The 18,445-nt window shown below is 39.0% G+C and overlaps 2 protein-coding genes across 6 annotated transcripts in view; both read right to left on the bottom strand.

The window, feature by feature from the left end:
• slc7a4 (solute carrier family 7 member 4) overlaps nucleotides 1–1,544 on the bottom strand; it is a 37,383-nt gene extending 35,839 nt beyond the window's left edge. The window contains exon 1 of the mRNA XM_028824336.2: nucleotides 1,450–1,544. The gene's annotated coding sequence lies outside the window, so the exon portion shown is untranslated. The remainder of the gene's footprint in view (nucleotides 1–1,449) is intronic.
• A 3,752-nt stretch (nucleotides 1,545–5,296) lies between these two features.
• dgcr6 (DiGeorge syndrome critical region gene 6) lies at nucleotides 5,297–18,156 on the bottom strand. 5 transcript variants are annotated; one of them, XM_051921143.1, is made up of 6 exons: nucleotides 17,284–17,464; nucleotides 12,227–12,388; nucleotides 11,974–12,134; nucleotides 11,173–11,273; nucleotides 8,304–8,444; nucleotides 5,297–6,009 (listed from the first exon to the last, which is right to left on the bottom strand). In XM_051921143.1, exons 1-6 carry the CDS (start codon nucleotides 17,337–17,339, stop codon nucleotides 5,944–5,946), a joined length of 687 nt encoding a protein of 228 aa, XP_051777103.1. In that variant the 5' UTR covers nucleotides 17,340–17,464; the 3' UTR covers nucleotides 5,297–5,943. The 5 variants fall into 5 exon arrangements, with proteins under 5 accessions (XP_051777103.1, XP_028681309.1, XP_028681310.1 ...); XM_028825476.2 differs by having other exon boundaries at nucleotides 5,307–5,972; nucleotides 17,284–17,433; XM_028825477.2 differs by lacking the exon at nucleotides 17,284–17,464 and adding an exon at nucleotides 17,867–18,156 and having other exon boundaries at nucleotides 5,308–5,972.
• Between the last annotated feature and the right edge of the window lie 289 nt (nucleotides 18,157–18,445).

The raw sequence follows: 18,445 nt of genomic DNA, 5'->3' as shown, positions 1-18,445 counted from the left end.
CTCAGGCATCCACAAACCTTTGGCCATATAGTGTATTGTAAAGGCCCAGATATTGAAAGTGCAAAAACATTGTTTTTGTAACTGTAAAGCACCTCTGCTCACCATTACTACAACAACTCAAGATCACAGATCAGTCCCGGGTCACGGCCCCCACTCTTCATCTCCTGGTGCAAATAATGAAAATATTTAGAAATAATTGTGCTAAAGCACCTTGGGATGGTGTCCACTGTGAAAGGTGCTATACAAATATCCCCCTGTGCCACGTTTCTATAAGTCATTTTGCCTGGCAGGGCTCACATTGCAGAAATCTGGAAAGGTGGTCAATGCCACACCTGGAAAAGGAACTTGGGATGGTGTCTGCAATGAAAGGCGCTACATTTAAAATCGTATTTACTTGAAATCTTTACTCTGTGACCACAAGGAAGTCACTCAAAACTGCTTGCATGCTCAAGAAATTAAAACATGGAAGCAACTGGTGCAGATGCAAAACATAATGTTCTCAGTGGAAAGATGCTATGTAAGGTATCCTACAGCATAAAGCCTCTAAAATTGCACCTGAAGTAACAAAATTAAAAAAATGCCCCGTGCCTTAAGATATCGTTTACTGATGAAAGGTGCTGTATAAAGAATTTAATACCGTAAAGTGTCTAAAACTGTAACCGAAGTAACAAAATTGCTCTTGGACTTTATATAGCCCCTGTCTTTAGTGAATGCTACTTTAAAGTCTGTAAAATGTACCTGAAGTAACAAAATGGAATCAATTGTCCTTCACTTTAAAATTGCGCTCTCTAAGGAAAGGTATAGAAGTACCCGATAGCATAAAATATCTAAAACTACATCTGAAGTAACAACACTGAATCAATTGCCCTGCACCTTAAGATAGCATCTATAACGAAACTACCGGATACCGAAAAATCAAGTTGAGAATCTTTGTTAAAAAACAGCTTTCATAATACAAAGATGAGAGCTGAGCCGGAAGTTTCACAGAGGTGACCCAACTACAAGCCATTCCCTGTCGCACGACCCCTGGGGCCCTCTAGCCCCACCTTAGCTCCGAGAAACTGCGTATTCCCTTCTGGTGCGCGCGCAGGCGGACAGCCGGGTTGAAAGATGCGCTCAGATGTGCCAACAGCAAACTGGTGCGCGTGCTCGTGCGCATATTCCCAAAAGGGTCAGCCGATGCCGGGATTAAACCGCGTTGCTGTTACGTCACAGGTGTGCCGTCTGTCTCCGGCGTTCGAGCTCAGCTGCACTTATGTGATACGCACGCGTACACGAGGATGGCATCATGCAACGACACCCTGGAACACCTGCGCCTCCTCTGCTCCTCAAGATTGCTCACGTCGACTGTAGTAAATTCAACTCGTGGACACGGGATGGAAAATAAAACACACATCAGGCGTTGGCTGCGACGCAAACCGCGATTTGGCTAATGATCGGGTCGTTTACCTTGGTTTTCCCGCAGCGTAGGATGACGAGCACTCTTTCCAGTCGATTTGCGCTCCGGCAGCCCGACTGAACGGAGGCGGAGCGCGCGGCTCCCTTAAAGACACAGCGCTCCAGTCTGATTGGACGCACCCGCCCGCATTCGCTCTCCTCTTAGCCCCGTGCGGCCAACGCCACCGTTTAGGAGACAACTCTGTGTGTAACAAGGTTAGATGTGCTTCTGGAGCTTGATGGGATCAATTTGTATATACAAGAAGCCTATGCCAACACGGTGCGTATCAGTGGCTACCCTTCTGTTGTGTCCGAAATGTTAAAAGTGTAGGAAGGAAAACTGCGTGGCTCCTGCAAGTTGGCCTGTTTTGGGATGCTTTGACAGGTGGTGTGGCCAGACCTGTGGGAGATCAGACCCCCTTTCGGTTTCATTGTATGGATAGATGAATCTTGGAAGTGAAGAGCAGCATTGGAAGCCCCGCTTGGGCTTTAGAGCAGTGGCTTTAACAATTTTTTTTTGTCTAGTGAATCATTTTTAGTTTGAATAATTCGTGGCACAGCTTTATAAGGTTTAATGCCAGTATATTTACAAACGACAGGAATGATGGGCCTTACAGTTTGGAGGGGTTAAATTCACTAACATCTGATCAAAGAAGGGCAGTCTCCTCTGAAAGTTTGAGTGCTTACATTTGTTCATTGATCAAATACATTTTATGGGGTTAAAAAGAAGCTGATCAACGAGTTTTGAATTTTCCACTTTACTAGTGTTGGTAAACACTGCTGACCAGCAACAAGCCTTTGATTCTTACGGACTGGAAAATGTTTTCTAGAGACTGGTGGTTTATTTCCCAAATATGCATCCTTGTTGCCGGCGAACAGAAACTTCTTGCTAGGGTATAGCATCTCCCATCACCCCTTCAATTGGTCCTTGGGAGGCGTGTGAAAACGCACACTCAAAATCATGCACGGATTGGTTCATATTCATTATTTGGCCTTTCCGTGACTTGATCATGCTCATTACATCTCCCTAACTTGATCAGAATAAGGTTTTCTTCAGTGAAGGGTAACCTGCCAGAGCAGTTCCTTTTAATAATGTCTACTGTGATGCTTATTATGCATCCGAAATGCATTTTGTAGAACCAGAATGCTGCACACATTTCACAAATGACAGCTAATTTACAGGTTACTACAGTTTTGTGATAAATCCCATTGCCAGTGACATTACTGTCCTTTCAAGGAGGTTGCTGCCGACGTATGCTAGGCCCATGGAGGTGAACATGTATGTTGTGTTTTCAAATGCCATTCTTTAATTAAAACAGTGATGTAGAGGTAGCCTTAAATGGATTTGCCCATAATATCCATTATATGATTCACCCTTTGTGTGTGATTTACAGTTAGATCCATAAATATTTAGACAAGAGACAACTTTGATTTCCAGTTATTTAATTTGTCCAATTACTTTTGAGCCCCTGAAATGAAGGGATTGTGTTCAAAAAATGCTTTAGTTGCCTCACATTTTTATACACTTCAACTGCATCTGAGTTGTTTCATTTAGAATTCATTATGGTAGTGTACAGAACCAAAATTAGAAAAAAGTCTGTCCAAATATTTATGGACCTAACTGTACATTAATAATATCTTTGAGCAAAATAAATGTTACCCTTAGATTCCTTCTGTAAGAAAACCACCAATTGGACATAGATCTTTAAATAAAATAGCTTCAGATTAATTTAAGAAAAAAAATACCAGATTACAACACCTAGGAGCTAACGCTGTCTTCACATGTAATCAGATATACCGTAAATGCAAGATTCAAAGTATGAAATTCCTCCTACGAATACAGAGCTAGAAGTCAGACAACTCTGAGAAAAACTGAAAGCTGAATGAATTCTAGCACGGTCCTTTCATCTTGATCATTTGTATAAAACAAAAAATACAACCCGGCCAGCCACACAAATGCTATTTTCTTGGTCAAATTCCACATGGAGTGAAGTTATACACATTTAATATTTTAGGTTTGCTGTTTACTTCTTCCAAGAAAAATGGATTTGCTTTGTTTTTGAGACAATTAGAAGATTATCAGTGACCTCATGTTTCTCCAAAACATCCAACCTGGAAAACCACTTGACCCACAGTGAAGTGGAAGGTGAAATATCAAAACTGGTACACAAAGAGTCCAATAACACGTGAATCATTCAACACAGTTAAGGGGAACTCCCATCTTAACTGACCAGTTTCTGAAAGCTAAGAATATTCTTCTTGGGAGAAGAATCCAAAAGGTCACTTATTATGCAAAATGACAAGGCTTTAACTTCACTTTATAAATATGCTAGAGCGGGTCCCCACCACCAGCACTACTGTGGCTTCAGGTGCCCAGCTTTTGCCACTAATTAACTTTTTCCTTTGTTTTAACTGACTTGCTGTTTAAGACTCAGGCACCTTAAAATGTTCCTTTTTTCCCCACAGCAATAAATGCCAAATAATCATGAGATACAAGGTGAGCCGACACATAACCAGCTACCCTGCGTCCATCATTCAATATCTAAAAACAAAGAAATGTGATGCTCTCAGTAATGCTGATCTTCTCAGATCTGCAAAACATTTGGATGGTGAACGTAGGAAAATAAAATCAACAGTTTTGGAAATGTCTGATGTGGCAAAATGAGAGCAGCAACAAGCCATGGAATTAAACAATGGGTTTAAATAATAAGAATGGGATTCTAATTTAGGAACTGGTTGATGGTTGAAGCCACGACTTTGAGGAACGTCTGTGTCATTTAATGGAGAGAAGGGGCTGGGGAGATAAAGCAATTCATAAGATAGAATCTTAAAAAAAAAACAAAAAAAAAAACAAGTTATTTAAAATAAAGGGGAACAAAGTTCATTCGCTGCAAAAACTGGTTATTAATTTACAAGAAGGGTTAGAATGGAAACCTGCAGCCACAGTCGCAATCCATAACTAGGTTTGGAGAACCCTGTACTAGATAAAACTTTTATTGACTTTACAAAGCAATTAAGACAGTGCAGCAGTAATGATATAAAAATACAAATTCTACAATTGAACACCATTCTCTCCTTTTCGAGCACTCTTAACCCAGTTCATAGTTACAACGAGTCAGAGTCTATTCTGGGAGCACTGGTCACAAGGCCAAAATGAACACTGGAAAAAAAACCCAACTGAAAATCACCAAGTAACCAAACTGGTTTCTCTTTGGAAATGCAAACAGAAGACAAGCGAAGTTTGGACTTCCTTTGTTCAAGCAGTTTTCGTTAAGTTACCATACAGAATGGTCCATTTTTAAACACAAGATTTAGGCAAGTCACTCCTTTTCTATTGTCACTCTCCTGGCTCTCGCTCATATTGGGTTGTAATCACTTATCCACTGCTCAAAAGCTGCCAAGGAGAGAATTTCTTATGTATTTAGTGCTATGGGTGAACACACAACTTTCCGTCATTCAAACTACTTGTGCGTCCATCGATCCACCCTAAACCAGTCACAAAAGCAGTCATAACCCAAGTGTGAATAGCTTTTCTTCACCATGCATGGAAGCTTTCTGGTTGAGTATAAACTGGCAGCAGTTCACACTGTTACAGCAATCTCAAAACCAGTTTTTTACATGAGCCTTAACTACCCCAAAAAGGGCTGGATAGACAAGTTTGCCAAACCTTTGCCTTTATGTCAAACAAATGCAACACTGTAATCTGCAGACGGATCAGTCATTTGAGCTGAATTGTATTCTACTTTATTAATTACAGGAACAGAAAGCTTCTAAATAGTTTCCCAGCATTTGAAAAAAAAAAAAAAAAAAAAAAAAAAAAAAAAAAAAAAAAGACAACTTGTGGAACCGTTGAGTGTTTAATAAAAAAAAAAAAAAAAAGTTTAAATATGCTATACAGGTACAGTACTTATCAGATAACATTAAACACTGAAATTTTATAGGAATTCAAAGTGCTATGGCAATGGGAGAATGTGCAAGAAACCCAACATCTGTGCGCGTCTCTCAATGTCCTACTTTTCCTGATCCTTCTGGATTGGCATTATTTACATTTGCATTAATAACAGTTCTTACCTCCACTTATTTACATACATACATTTGCACGCATCCATTTGAAGACTTCTCCACACATCTAAAAAACACAAGGCACAAAACACTGAGTATTTGTGTGTGTCAGCCTTTCAGTCTGTGATACCATATTTAACTGTGACAAAGTCCACAGGAATGGCTTTTACTTCATTGTTAATTTAAAGCCACTATCAGCAGACTCAACCATTGAAATTTGAAAGAAAAACAAAAACAAATAACCGTTTAAACACACAAACAAAGCTGGGGTGTTTTCAAAGGCTTGCTGATGTACGATAGAGTGAGCAGCTTCATAAGACAACACTTGTGCGGCTTGGCTTTTCAGCAACGTCCTCGACGTTGAGACTTGACACTTGTTTGCATAACACTTAAGGAAGACAGCGTCCAGGTTGTGCTTCCTTTTGCTGAAGTTTTAGAATCAGTTCAAACAAATTCATTTGCAGTGTTAACTCCTGAAGTAAAACAGAGAAATAAAACTGTGAAGATCCCCTATAAATGTAAAAACATTACACAGAAAAATATGGTCATTTATTTCAGTTAATTCTCCGAGGAACAATGCAGCCAAAATATGTTTGTTTTTTTATGTTAGTTACCCTATATAAATTTTGTACCGATGGCCAAGAGAATATTTAATCTCATGCTTTCATGAACAACAGATCTTTTGTCAATCTGTCCACTAGTACTCTTGAACAGTCAAAATGCATTAGGTTTTACTACAATATCTATATAACAAAACACTACAGTCTGTGTGTGTGTCCGCAGTCCCACTGTGCAATCTGATTCGTCAGTTTGGCTTTGGTGACAAGACCGAAAAAGAAAGTGTGAGATACATGAGGAGCAGTAAAGACGTTGAAGGTGCTACTCCACATACCTCCTAAGATAGAAGTATAAAAGTAGACAGAGTTGAGTAAAGACATTGATAGAGAAATAGTGTAGGTGACAGATGGGGCAGCCAGCAACAACAAAAGGAGGAAAAAAATAAAAAAATAAAATAAACACAAATTTCTTTTCTTACTTTCATATATTATAAAAATATTCACAAACAATGACAGGTGCCTTGGCTAGTCCACTATATCATAAAACACTAAAGGTCTGTGTCTGGTCACTTTGAGCAATCTAATTAGTCAGTTTGGCTTTGGTGATGCAATCGGAAGAGGAAGTGAAAGTGAGTGATCAATGGAGTACCACCAGCTTAGGAAGAACCCCAAGAGTCACCTTCAAAGTCAGAAAGAAAAAAAGTGGGAAGGTGACAAGCAAGGAACCTCAAAATAATAAAGTCTGAGAAAAAACGCTTTATGAAAACTCACTTGAGAGAGGGAGTGCCAGTCAAGAGAGATTCAACACCCGAGGAGAATGAGGAAAGATAAAGGAGGAAGGTTCAGGCTAAAAATAGGAGATGTCAAATATTTTAAAATGTATTCTTTTACCTTTGTTAGAAATGTTATGTGGCTGTTAAATCACCGTCAGAAAACACAATGTGCTCAGACATGAATGAGTATTTGAATTCAAGACCTTCCCTCCACATACCCGATGGACAAAAGTCCAGCCTAGTAACAGCTTATTCATGTGACAGTGACAATTTCAGCGAGAGACATGAAGTTGAATTGAGTGAAAAAAATCAAAAGTCGAAATAATCTTGAGATACTCCAATTGGGAATATGAATATAAATGTAATAGTGGTAGGCAGGTATTCAGTTCAAATACTTGGGCACATCTGAGCATGTTCCATTTAAGTTCACTAGAGAATTTTCTGGAAATTACTTAATATTTTACATTTACTTTTTTGGCTATCGCCTTTATGCAAGGTGACTTACCTCATTTGAGATACAATTGGCTCCATTTGTTTTGTTTTGTTTTACCAACTGGAGCCAAGGCAGGTGAAGTGACTTGCTCAGAGTCTGACAGTATCAGGATCTGAACCCACAAACTCACATTTTGAAGTCCAAAGCCTTAATCACTATGCCACAAATGTTTTAATATTGCTTGAGGCTGTTCAGCATTATAATTACCCTCTGTATCATTCACTTTGTTATGTCCATTATCTCTGCCATGTCAACAAACCAAATATGCCAAGTAACAGATTAAACATTTTCATTTTTTGGGCAGAGTATTCCTTTAATTCAAGTCAAAATAGTTTGTGTCAAACAATAGTAGTCACTCATTACGTGTTCCAGTTCTACTCACAAGAGTGTTTCCCGGAAGAGAGTTATTTAACAATATTTTGTTAAGAATACGTACTTTTGAGACATTGTGAGCATACGACTGGATGACTCGACATGTGGATTATACAACACAAGTAATGCAAGACTATGTTTAAATGGATGTTGATGGTCAAAATTAATTACAGAGATTACTATGCAGAGCTTTGTTTTCATTTTGACATTAAAGAGTCTCTCTGTTGATCAGTGTCAAAAATGGCAAAAGAAATCCACTGTGATTCAAGGTTGTGTAACAAGAAAATGTGAAATCATCCTAAGGGTGTATACTTTTTTTAGGCCCTGCATACTCCATGATCTATATACATGCACACACTCCAGTGGTTCATGTAAAGAAATGAGCAAACAGAAGACCACTATGTGGTGGTTTTGCTGAATGATATCTCTAAAATTCAGACCTGGTAGTGAAAGCACAAGGCCATGGCTAACTCCCAACAAACAGCTGTTCTACTTTTATGACAGAATCTGTTAACGCTTTTCAAATGCAAAGCTCTATGTGATAAGATTCAACAACTTGCCTTGCACTTTTACATGACGTTTAGCTTGCAAATATATATCACTATCTACCTGTGAATTAGTTGTAATGTAGAATCCTGGCACTCCTGCCTTCTCCAAAGTGTTCTGCTGGTCAACTACTTTCTGGTCTAACTCGAGCACAATTTTTTCATCCATCATTCTCTGCTCATCTTTGACACGTTGTTCCAGATTCTAAGATAAACAAAAAATATTACAAATGCAAATTGGTGCTATGAAAATGGAAAACAAATACTTCAGAACATTTGGAAATTGTTTTAAAAATTAAGACTTGTGTAATGTAAACCTTTACTCAATTCATCCCACTTTTAGTGAATTCGTTATAAATTGACAGCATCTCAACTCCGCTTGACCCTTACACTTTTAATCATGGAAATCTCTCAGAATGTTGTAAACTTCCTCACATTCACAAAGATTCAGTGTCATGCAGAACATCTGCAACATTTGCACACATATACACCTGAATTTTTACTTTATCTTTGCAGTGCCTGCAGAATATTCTAAGTGTAAAAACTCCTTTCCAGAGCTCACCTGATGTGAGACACTGTGGTTTGATTCATTGCATGCTTTAGACTGCTTTATATGAAATGTGGACTACTAAACTAACTTCAGTTTGAAACATTCAGAAAAGTGTTAGATGGGACCTATTTCTCGACATTGCAAACTTATATAAGCTGTAAATCCTTCGTAAGTAATTTTACCATAATATAAAAATACCACATTGCACTGATGAATAAACACTTTACTGATGGTTTCTACATGTCAATAACACCAAAAGAAGCCTTTAAGTTCTTTTTACATAACATTACATGAGTAGTAGATCAGTCATTTGTTATTCAAGGTTAAATTCACTGGTTGAAAGTTTCTGTCATAGAACAAAAGTACATTTTTTATGCAGATTTCAAAAAAAAATTTTCAGTCAACTATTGTTTTAGAGATGTGTCTTTTTAAGTCTCATTTACTATATAATAGTGTTGGATCAGTACTAAAATTTTGACTATCAATACAAGCTTTTGGACCTGAGTACCATTATAAAAATGGTTCCAAAATAAATGCTGGATGACTTCAAAAGCCCTTTGTCTTACTCTAGCCTCCCTGGTGTGCGACACTGCTGAATAGCACCCTAGCGTGAAAAGTGACCAAGTAACCCCATGAAGTCCTCATCATTTCAAAGTAATGGGGAGGGAGGTGTGGGCTCCCTGTTAAGTCTCAGCCGTGTCAAAGCAATATACTGAGGGAGACTCACATAAAGTCGCACCCCATAAAGTCCTCATCATGCCAAAGCATGTGGTTCCCCTGGGTTCTCCACAGACTGTAGGATGGAGCAGTATGACTAAAAAGCCGACATTTACTTCCAGTACCAATCCATTTTAAATTTTGGGTTTTTATTCTCTTTTCCAGTACCGGTATACCACACAATTTGGATGATAAATTAGACTGGACTGCCAATACTGATGCTCTGTGTAAGAAAGGACAGAGCCGGTTATACTTCCTTAGAAGGCTGGCGTCCTTCAACATCTGCAATAAGATGCTGCAGATGTTCTATCAGATGGTTGTGGCGAGTGCCCTCTCCTATGCGGTGGTGTGCTGGGGAGGCAGCATTAAGAAGGACGCCTCACGCCTGGACAAACTGGTGAGGAAGGCAGTCTCTATTGCTGGCATGGAGCTGGACAGCTTGACAACTGTGGCAGAGCGATGGGCGTTCAGCAGGCTCCTATCAATTATGGAGAATCCACTGCATCCACTAAACAGTGTCATCTCCAGACAGAAGAGCAGCTTCAGCGACAGACTGCTGTCACCGTCCTGCTCCACTGACAGACTGAGGAGATCGTTCCTCCCCCAAACTATGCGACTCTTCAATTCCACCCTGGGGCGGGTAAACATTAACATTATACAAAGTTATTGTCTGTTTTTACCTGCATTATTATCAATCTTTAATTTAATATTGTTTTTTGTATCAGTATGCTGCTGCTGGAGTATGTGCATTTCCCCTTGGGATTAATAAAGTATCGATCTATCTAACCCTAACATATAAATCTTTAGTAGGGGTATTTTTTTTATTTTTTTTTTTTAAAGTTAAATTCAGGATTAAAATGTTTCTCTTGCTGCTTCTATGGAAATCTTGGAGCACACATGGCAAATGGTTTAATTATGACATATCTGAAACAGAAAAGTGACACCAAGGGAAATGAAGTCCCAGTATGTTTGCTCACGACTTCTGCACCCCTTAAGAGAGAGATTTCTGAGAGAAAGCACAGTAAAACATTGTAAACTTGTGTTTCAGGTGAGATGCTTTCAGCATGTGTTTATATAGTTTTAAGTATACAGTATGTTTATTGCAAATTTTAATTATGTGTCATTTAAAACTTTAGCATGACTGAAAAACGGTCTGAATGGATATTCGAATCCACCATGAAAATTACTCCCGTGTTCACCTATGTTGATTCATGTGACCAAAAAAAGTTAAAAAATGGTTTCCCATTGCTTTCCTTGTAGTTGACCATAATAACTTAACAGCCTAAATATTACAAGAGTTTTGGAATAAAGCACAATATCACTTTTGTTGGCAGCTAATCGAAAAAGATCACCACGTTCCTGATATGCAAAATGTTCTGTAATCTCACTGAGTGAACAAGAAATATTCCAATTTCATTGAGATAATACTGTGAAACACTTTAAAAATGAGAGGGCGATGGAAAAAAAAGACACCTGCATGGCACAATACCAAATTTAAATAACCAATAATAAAATTCAAATTTCTTTCTAATTGAAAGTGGATGAGCAATCTGATTACAGATCTTTCCTGTTAATGGATCTTACAAATACACAAGACCAAAGTTTAGGATAAGATGGTGTGCATTTCAGACAGGAAGCACACTCTGCAGCACTCTTTTTGTTTTACCTCGAGCTCTCTCTGCTGGGCGGCCCGGAGAACGGCCAAATTGTGAGTTTTGCAAGACTGCAGGGCTTCTTTATGCTTCCTAACCATTTCCTGTTTAAGCACTAAAAAAAAGAACAAGAAAAACATAAGGAATCCACATGTGATGTCAAAGAAATAATCTTATCACAACAAATTTGCTGGAACTAAATTAACACCTTAAGTATTTTTATGGTCCTATTTTAGAGAGGATAGGACCACAAACATTAAAACTGTTAATCTAACTCAGGTGATTGCACTGAATAGCTTTATCTTCATCAACAGAGTCAGGAAAAAAAAAAAGTCCAGATTAATATTTACTTATTCACTTACAACATTTGAGATATACAAACTGGTTACACTAGTTTTCTTTTTCTATTTGGAGCACAGGCAGGTGAAGTGACTTGTGCATAAGCATACAGTGTCATTAGCAGGTTTTGAACCTGCAACCTCAGGGTCCAAAGCCTTAACCACTATGCCACACTGCCTGCAAAGATGCAGATTAATATGTTGGTATGGAGTTACTGGACAGAAGAGACTGCTAATAGCACCAGGCATGAGTCAGTCCACGATGCATCACATCAAATGAAACGGACCCCTCATTCTAAAAAGCTCAGCTTACTTCTATAGGGAGAAACTGAAAAAAATCCTACGTTAATGCAAACAGAGCATGCAAAGATGATGAGAGGGATTTGCACTTCCATTCCTTCCCATCCATTAAGCAAACAGACTTAAGCTCAAAAGCCAAATACACTCCCAATGGAGCAAACTCTTAATCCTACTTACTTCTGTGCTCAGTGTGCAGCTTTTGACGCTGGTTATACAGGTTTTTCTCTGTTAAATGCTGGATGTCCAGCAGACCTCGTGCTATCTCAAAAACCGTCCCATCAATTAGTGCCAATGCAAGATCACTGAGCATCGTGTAAGAGAGACGCTGCTGGAATGAACTAGAAGATGGAAAATAATAAGGCACAACATGAACACTCTTGTTCAATATGTTGTTGACATCATGTGAAGTGGTCCTCTTTTGTCACTGTACCTGGGCAAGGCTTTGACCAAGTTCTGCAACTCTGACAGTAGGTAGTAATGCCTCTCTTGTTGCTTAGTTGTGTCAGCTGCACTCTCATATATGGCATGGTAACCTTCCATTTTTAAACTCTGGTTTCTTGTCCCCTTCCAGGATTTCTGTTTTGTTTCACATCTAACATTAAAAAAATAAAAATAAAGTGAGGTATCAGCATGCAGCATACTAGTAAATTAGACCTGTCAGTTTTCTCCCCCAATCCAAAGACATGGTAGATTGGTGATGCTGAATCGGCCCTTGATGTATGTGTATATATGCGTGTATTGACCCTAGTGCCCAGTCCGGGAATCCTGCCCTGTGCCTACTTGATGTTCGCTGGGTAGACTCCAGCTGCCCTGTGACCCTGCTCAGGATAAGTGGGTTTAGAAGATGGATGGATGAATAATATGTTATAGTCCACAAACAAAACAAATTAGAAAACCTCCAGATGGGGGAGAGTTTTTAAAATTTTGCTATCATGGAAAACAATATTACAATTCCTGAAGAATCCAGCCCAAGCAGCATTAGTGACTTGCTTATGGTTTTATGTTAAAAGACTAAACTATTAGTTCCAGCAGTTAAAGGATCAGACTAAGCATTCATTAATGCAAATGCTGTTTCATTTTCTATATACTTGGTTTGTTTTTAATCGAATGCAAAGCCAATATGCAGAGTTAAGAGAATTAGTTCTGTTCGTTTTCTCCTACAGTCCAAAGACATGCAGGTTAGGTGGACAGGTAATGCTGAATTGACCCTTGACGTATGTCTGTTCACCCTGCAATGGGCATGCACCCCATTCCAGATATTGTTCATGCCTTGTGCCACTGCTCACTGGGTTAGGCCACAGCTGTCCTGCCACCCTACTCTGGATAAACAGGTTTAGAAGAGAGATGGATGAATAATAGGTTATAAACAACAGCAGAAACAAAAGTGTAAAACAAATTCAGAAGACCTCCAGGTTGGCCAGTTTTTTTTTTTTTTTTTTTTTTTTTTTAATACTTCAACAAATTATTGTGTGCCACTTTCTGACTCATAGATATGACAAAACCCCCACATATGATATACTATTTGACTCGTCTTGATGTCTAGTTATGGAAGACATCAAGCTTTTAGAGGTTCCTCCCTGTTTTTGGCATGCCACACCTGAAAGGACCTCATTTTGTGCAGAAAATCACACCCTTAATATGAAATGGTAAACCAATAAGTGCATCATGTGGAGTCTCCGTAATGTTTAAATGAAAGGAGATATCCCCACTTGCCATGTGACACACTGCGTCAAATCCTCCAAGACAAAGTCTAAAAAAATAATTAAAGACTACTTAACATTTCTAATGAATAGAATGCTTGGTGGGAGTTGAGTAGTCCTTATGTCTGGAACACCTACAGATTTTTTTCCCCCACCAGCTTAATTGGAGATTTTTTCTTCTTTTGTCCACTGTGGCCATCTGACCTTACCATCAGAGATATTGTTAAGACTCAAAAGCCAATTCTGTATTTTAGGACTCTTACTTCTTTTAATTATATACCCATTTTATGAAAATATGCATTAGAAATGTTTTATATACTATTTATTAATTTCTATTCTTATCAGATGTTAATGTTTTTGTCTTTACTTGAAACTATTCCTTAGGCATTTTGTGAAGCACTTTGAGCTACATGCTTTCTATGAATACGTACTATAGAAATAAGTGCTGTTGAAATTTTCATGAACTTGAAGTTGGGAATGCCAGATCAACCAACCCCAGGGGTGTCAGTATCTTCAGCACTTATTGGGGGCCTAGCCCTAGCTCTATATGAGCAGAGTTTTCACACTGACAGAAGGCACTGTCAGAATGGAAAACGGGTCAAACAAATGGGATACAAGGAGTCAGTTACTCCTTTTTCACAAGACTTTTAAAAAATGGGAATTGGTAATATAGGCATGTGGAGCATCACTTTCTATTTTGAGGTTATTGATCACAGATATGATATTTATGCCTTTTTGATACTTTACCAGTGTTCCTAGCTCTCTAAGAGCCACTCCAATAAGATTAAACATGACAAATTTCAAACATAAGCATGCCAGCTATTGTTTTACACCGAGGTGAGCAAAGTTGGCCTGGATGTTTTCACTTTTTACCCAGTTTCTTAATTAGAAACCAATCCTGGTCAATAATGATCTTATTTAAATGCATGTGTTGTTAGTGTTTTAACTCTACAGTGTCATGTCATTTTCATATTGCAGATTTGTACCTTTCCATGAGAATCATCCAAATGATTTGCAGCTTAAAATAGATGAGTAAATCTCAGTCCTTCACTTTCTCTTCCATTTTCCTCTAAATATTTTATAATACACATAGTTCATGATGAACAAACACAGGTGGAAATAGAAACAATTTGCAGAACTGCTGTTTCCTTTCACATTTGCATGTTATTGCTAATGTGAACCAATTTAAAACGATGAATGCAGCTGTTTAATAAAATAAGCAAATAAGAAGGGTAAGTCTAACAAGCAAGACAACTAAAATGAAGCAGAAAATAGCGGCTTTAGCAGCAAGTCCATCATCAGCAATAACTGCCTTCCCATTACCAGTAACAACTGCAGACGTCCAGGACTGACGTTGTTCACCCGTTTTAAACTATTTCAAGGTCAATAATTACGTGTATGATGTTACTATTGATCCTTTACTAAGAACCAAGGCTGCTGTGGACCTTTGCCAGTGGGCACAAAAAGACAAAATTTCCAATAAAATCAAGAATATTTACACACTAAACATTTAAACTGAAACAAATATTTTAACATTTCAAAACTGTTCTTGAATTATGTGCTACTGTCTCATTTAATTACTTACATTTCTTATAAAACTGACAAATCAGGGCATCTTAACGGTAATTCAGACTTTTTTTGAAAAGAATTCTAGACAGACCAATCTCATTACTTTAGATAAAGCACAGTTGTGTACTTTCAGGCGTTGGAGCACAAGGAGCTTTAAAAGCCTCAACCAGCGGTTAGAGGGGTTTAAGTCCCGTCCAAGCATTCATGAATGCAAATATTTTAACATTTTCTACATACTCGTTTTTAATCGAGTACAATGAAAATATGTTACAAAGAGGGGGCGTCCCACACTGAAAACGTCGACACAACGACGTCGGCTCATTTACACGAAGGCAAAGTGGACTAAAGACATCTTCTGATAAACAGAGACAGAACTTTAAAAGCATAATATTACAATGGAGCGACTCACGGAAAAAGACCGAAGAAAAACCGTTAGGTGAGCCGTGAACTCCATAACCACACACAGAACGACAAGAGCCACTTCTGGATTACCAGGACCCTCCCTGCTCCTGTGACACGCCTACGGATCTGGCCAAGAAACTGCCTGAGTAAAACGGCGGTCACGTGACGACAATCTCGGCGTTCGCTGTGGTTATACAAGACGTCTGTCTTTGATTTTAAGAACGTTATTGCTTTCTTGCTTACACAGATTTAAGTTAACAGGTAGTGACATTATCTAATACAACAACAAATACATTTAAAACGTGGCTGTGCGTTTAGTTTAGTCTGTACACAACTGCCACGCACATTCACGTATGCAAGTTCTAACAGAGCTAAAGAAACGGCGTCTGAATGGAAGTGCAAAAAGTAAATTACAGAAAATTAAAAATAAACCACTTTACGATAATAAATGCGCAATTCAGTCATTGGGGGCCTATTATTCGGGCACTTCTAATTAACCTTGATTTCTAGTGCACATTTTATGTAGCATTAAAAGAAAAACGTTGCTTTTACAACCATGACTGAGTCCGAAAAAAAGTATGTTTTATGAGGTTTAAAATACTGTACTTTAAAATAAACACCGTATCCACCTAGTGGCGAAACGAGGCAAAAGCTTGCTGGATCCCATTGGATCGTGGCACGACACGTGCTGGAGCTCCGACTGAAGAAATATAAATAAAATATGTAAACGACCGCATTTTATCTATCAATCACCTTCGGATAATTCTAATTAGGAAAGGCGCTATATACAATCACACAGCTAACTCACCCTTTCACCTCCCAGCGCTCACAGTGGCAAAGCAATAGAATGCAAATAGACAAGCCATCCCCCGATGACATACAAGGGTCTCTTTGTCCCTGTCATGCATTTTGGGATGACGTTTTTATGAGAGGCACTATATAGAATCGCACAGATAACTCGCCGAAGGCGGCGGTTTTCTCTACCTTTGTGCCCCCAGAAGCGAGAGCAATTAGAAACACTTAATATAACCCAAGGGCTGTGGTGGTCCCCACGATCAAACGAATGAGATACAACAAGACGGATATGATTATCATGTTTGTTATTGTATGAGCTGCACAAAGATACGTAAGGTGGGGTTCAAGAGATAAAGCGTGTGCTTTATGAGCTTACACACCAGTTGCTGAGACATACTGCTGTAAAGCATTTTGGGATGACGTGTACTGTTACAGACACTATATTCGCACAAACGTTCTCGCCAATATTAGGTGATCATGCACACGTCGCTCATACTTCTGGATTTTCTAATGTAAAAAATTGACAGATGAAGCACTACCGTGAGTTTAAAGAGCTTTTACAAAAATCGTCACCTGGACAAAGACTGCGCGCTTATTACCTACTGGAACAAACACTACAGCATCACAACAATAAAAGTAGCCGCTAGTGGTCGCCCTTGCCCGGCAAATTTGTACAAGTATTCCAGCAGCCGGATAAAGTTTATCCAAAGCGGCATTTCCTAATCTCGGCAGGGTTTATTTACAGTGAACGTTGTCATAAAAACCAGCGCTACGTTTACTTTATACGTCGTAGTATACGCGTGTGCCGTGTCCACCTCGCTACCTTGTGATTTATTCAATACAGACAGTCCACGCGCATTAAAAATTACTGGGAAGTCGCCTCGAAGTGGATGAAAGAAAGGCATTCTACTCAACACGGGTCGGCAACCGGTGTGGAGAAACGAAGGGCATCTGAAAAGGGACATAAACCAGGAACTCCAGGCCATATCGGAAAAAAAAAAAAAAAAACAAAAAAACTTACAATTCCAAAGATGGAGGATTCTCCTGGATTAAACAAACCGGCAATGATGTAGCCATGAAAATAGGCGCTCCTTTATATTGTCCACATATACTAGTTTAAAAAATATAAAAAACTAAAAAAGCGCAAACTTAAGCAACTAATCTGTGCTGGAAGCAAAACAGTCGTCCACTGGTGGATCTGAGGCGCGCAATGAGCGTCGCAAAACACCAGTTGAAACACGCCCGCCAAATTTGAAAGTGGAATACGATTGGACAGTCCTTACGTCTATCAATGAATCGACCAATTATTCTAGGGGGAAAAATGTGCACAACTACGAGGTGTCCAATCGGCGCGATGTCTTAACAAATCGCTCGAGGAGGTTGGGCGACGCCGGTGTGTTTAAGTAGTCTCTTGCCAACAAACTGAAACATGGAGGTTTTGCAGCGAATGCAGAAACATTTTAGTGAGCCCGAGTAAAAAAAAAAAAAAAGAAAACCAAAATGGAAATCCAGCATGGGTGAAAAGTAACTGGCAATGTAGTTGATAAAGTGTCTGGTGGTTCTGGTGAAGGCGCCACGGCTGTCAGTTGATAGTGTCTTCTTACCCTCTAGCGTTTCTTTTATTTCTTGTACTCATGACGCTTCACGGTGTGTATTGTGAGGCTATTTACCTCCCCAATATTTAATACTCGGAACCAAGAATGTCTAAGCGTCGTTAGACGCGTGTGGGTGTCCAGTGCAAAGCAAATTACTCAACGGCGTTCACTGAAACGCAGGAGACCTCGGCTGCGGTTCATTTCAAGAGGGGCGACGTCGACAGCAACGACGTAGTCACGTGAGTATCATGGCTGATTCTTTTTCCATCGTTTAGTTGGATCCAAGAAGTCAGATTGTCACTAAGCACATCTCCCGGTTTACAGCTGAACTCAGTAAACATGATTTGAGTCCCTCCAGGTGAATTAGTGGTGTTCAAAACTTCAGCTGAACAACTTATGGCAAACCAACTGTAAAGGCGCATTACCGCCACCTAGTGAAGCGGAGTGTAATGACGAGTCAGTACAGGGAATCCAATACCTACCATGCATAACCTACACAATTAAATTACTCCCCAGTCTTTCTCAATTAAGCAACATTGTATTACCCAATAATCTTTAAGTACTTAAGTATCTTTCTATGATTTTTTT

The sequence above is a fragment of the Erpetoichthys calabaricus genome, chromosome 18 (assembly GCF_900747795.2).
Source record: "Erpetoichthys calabaricus chromosome 18, fErpCal1.3, whole genome shotgun sequence".
NCBI classification, from domain to species: Eukaryota; Metazoa; Chordata; class Cladistia; order Polypteriformes; family Polypteridae; genus Erpetoichthys; species Erpetoichthys calabaricus.
This window is presented reverse-complemented; position numbering and strand designations above follow the sequence as displayed.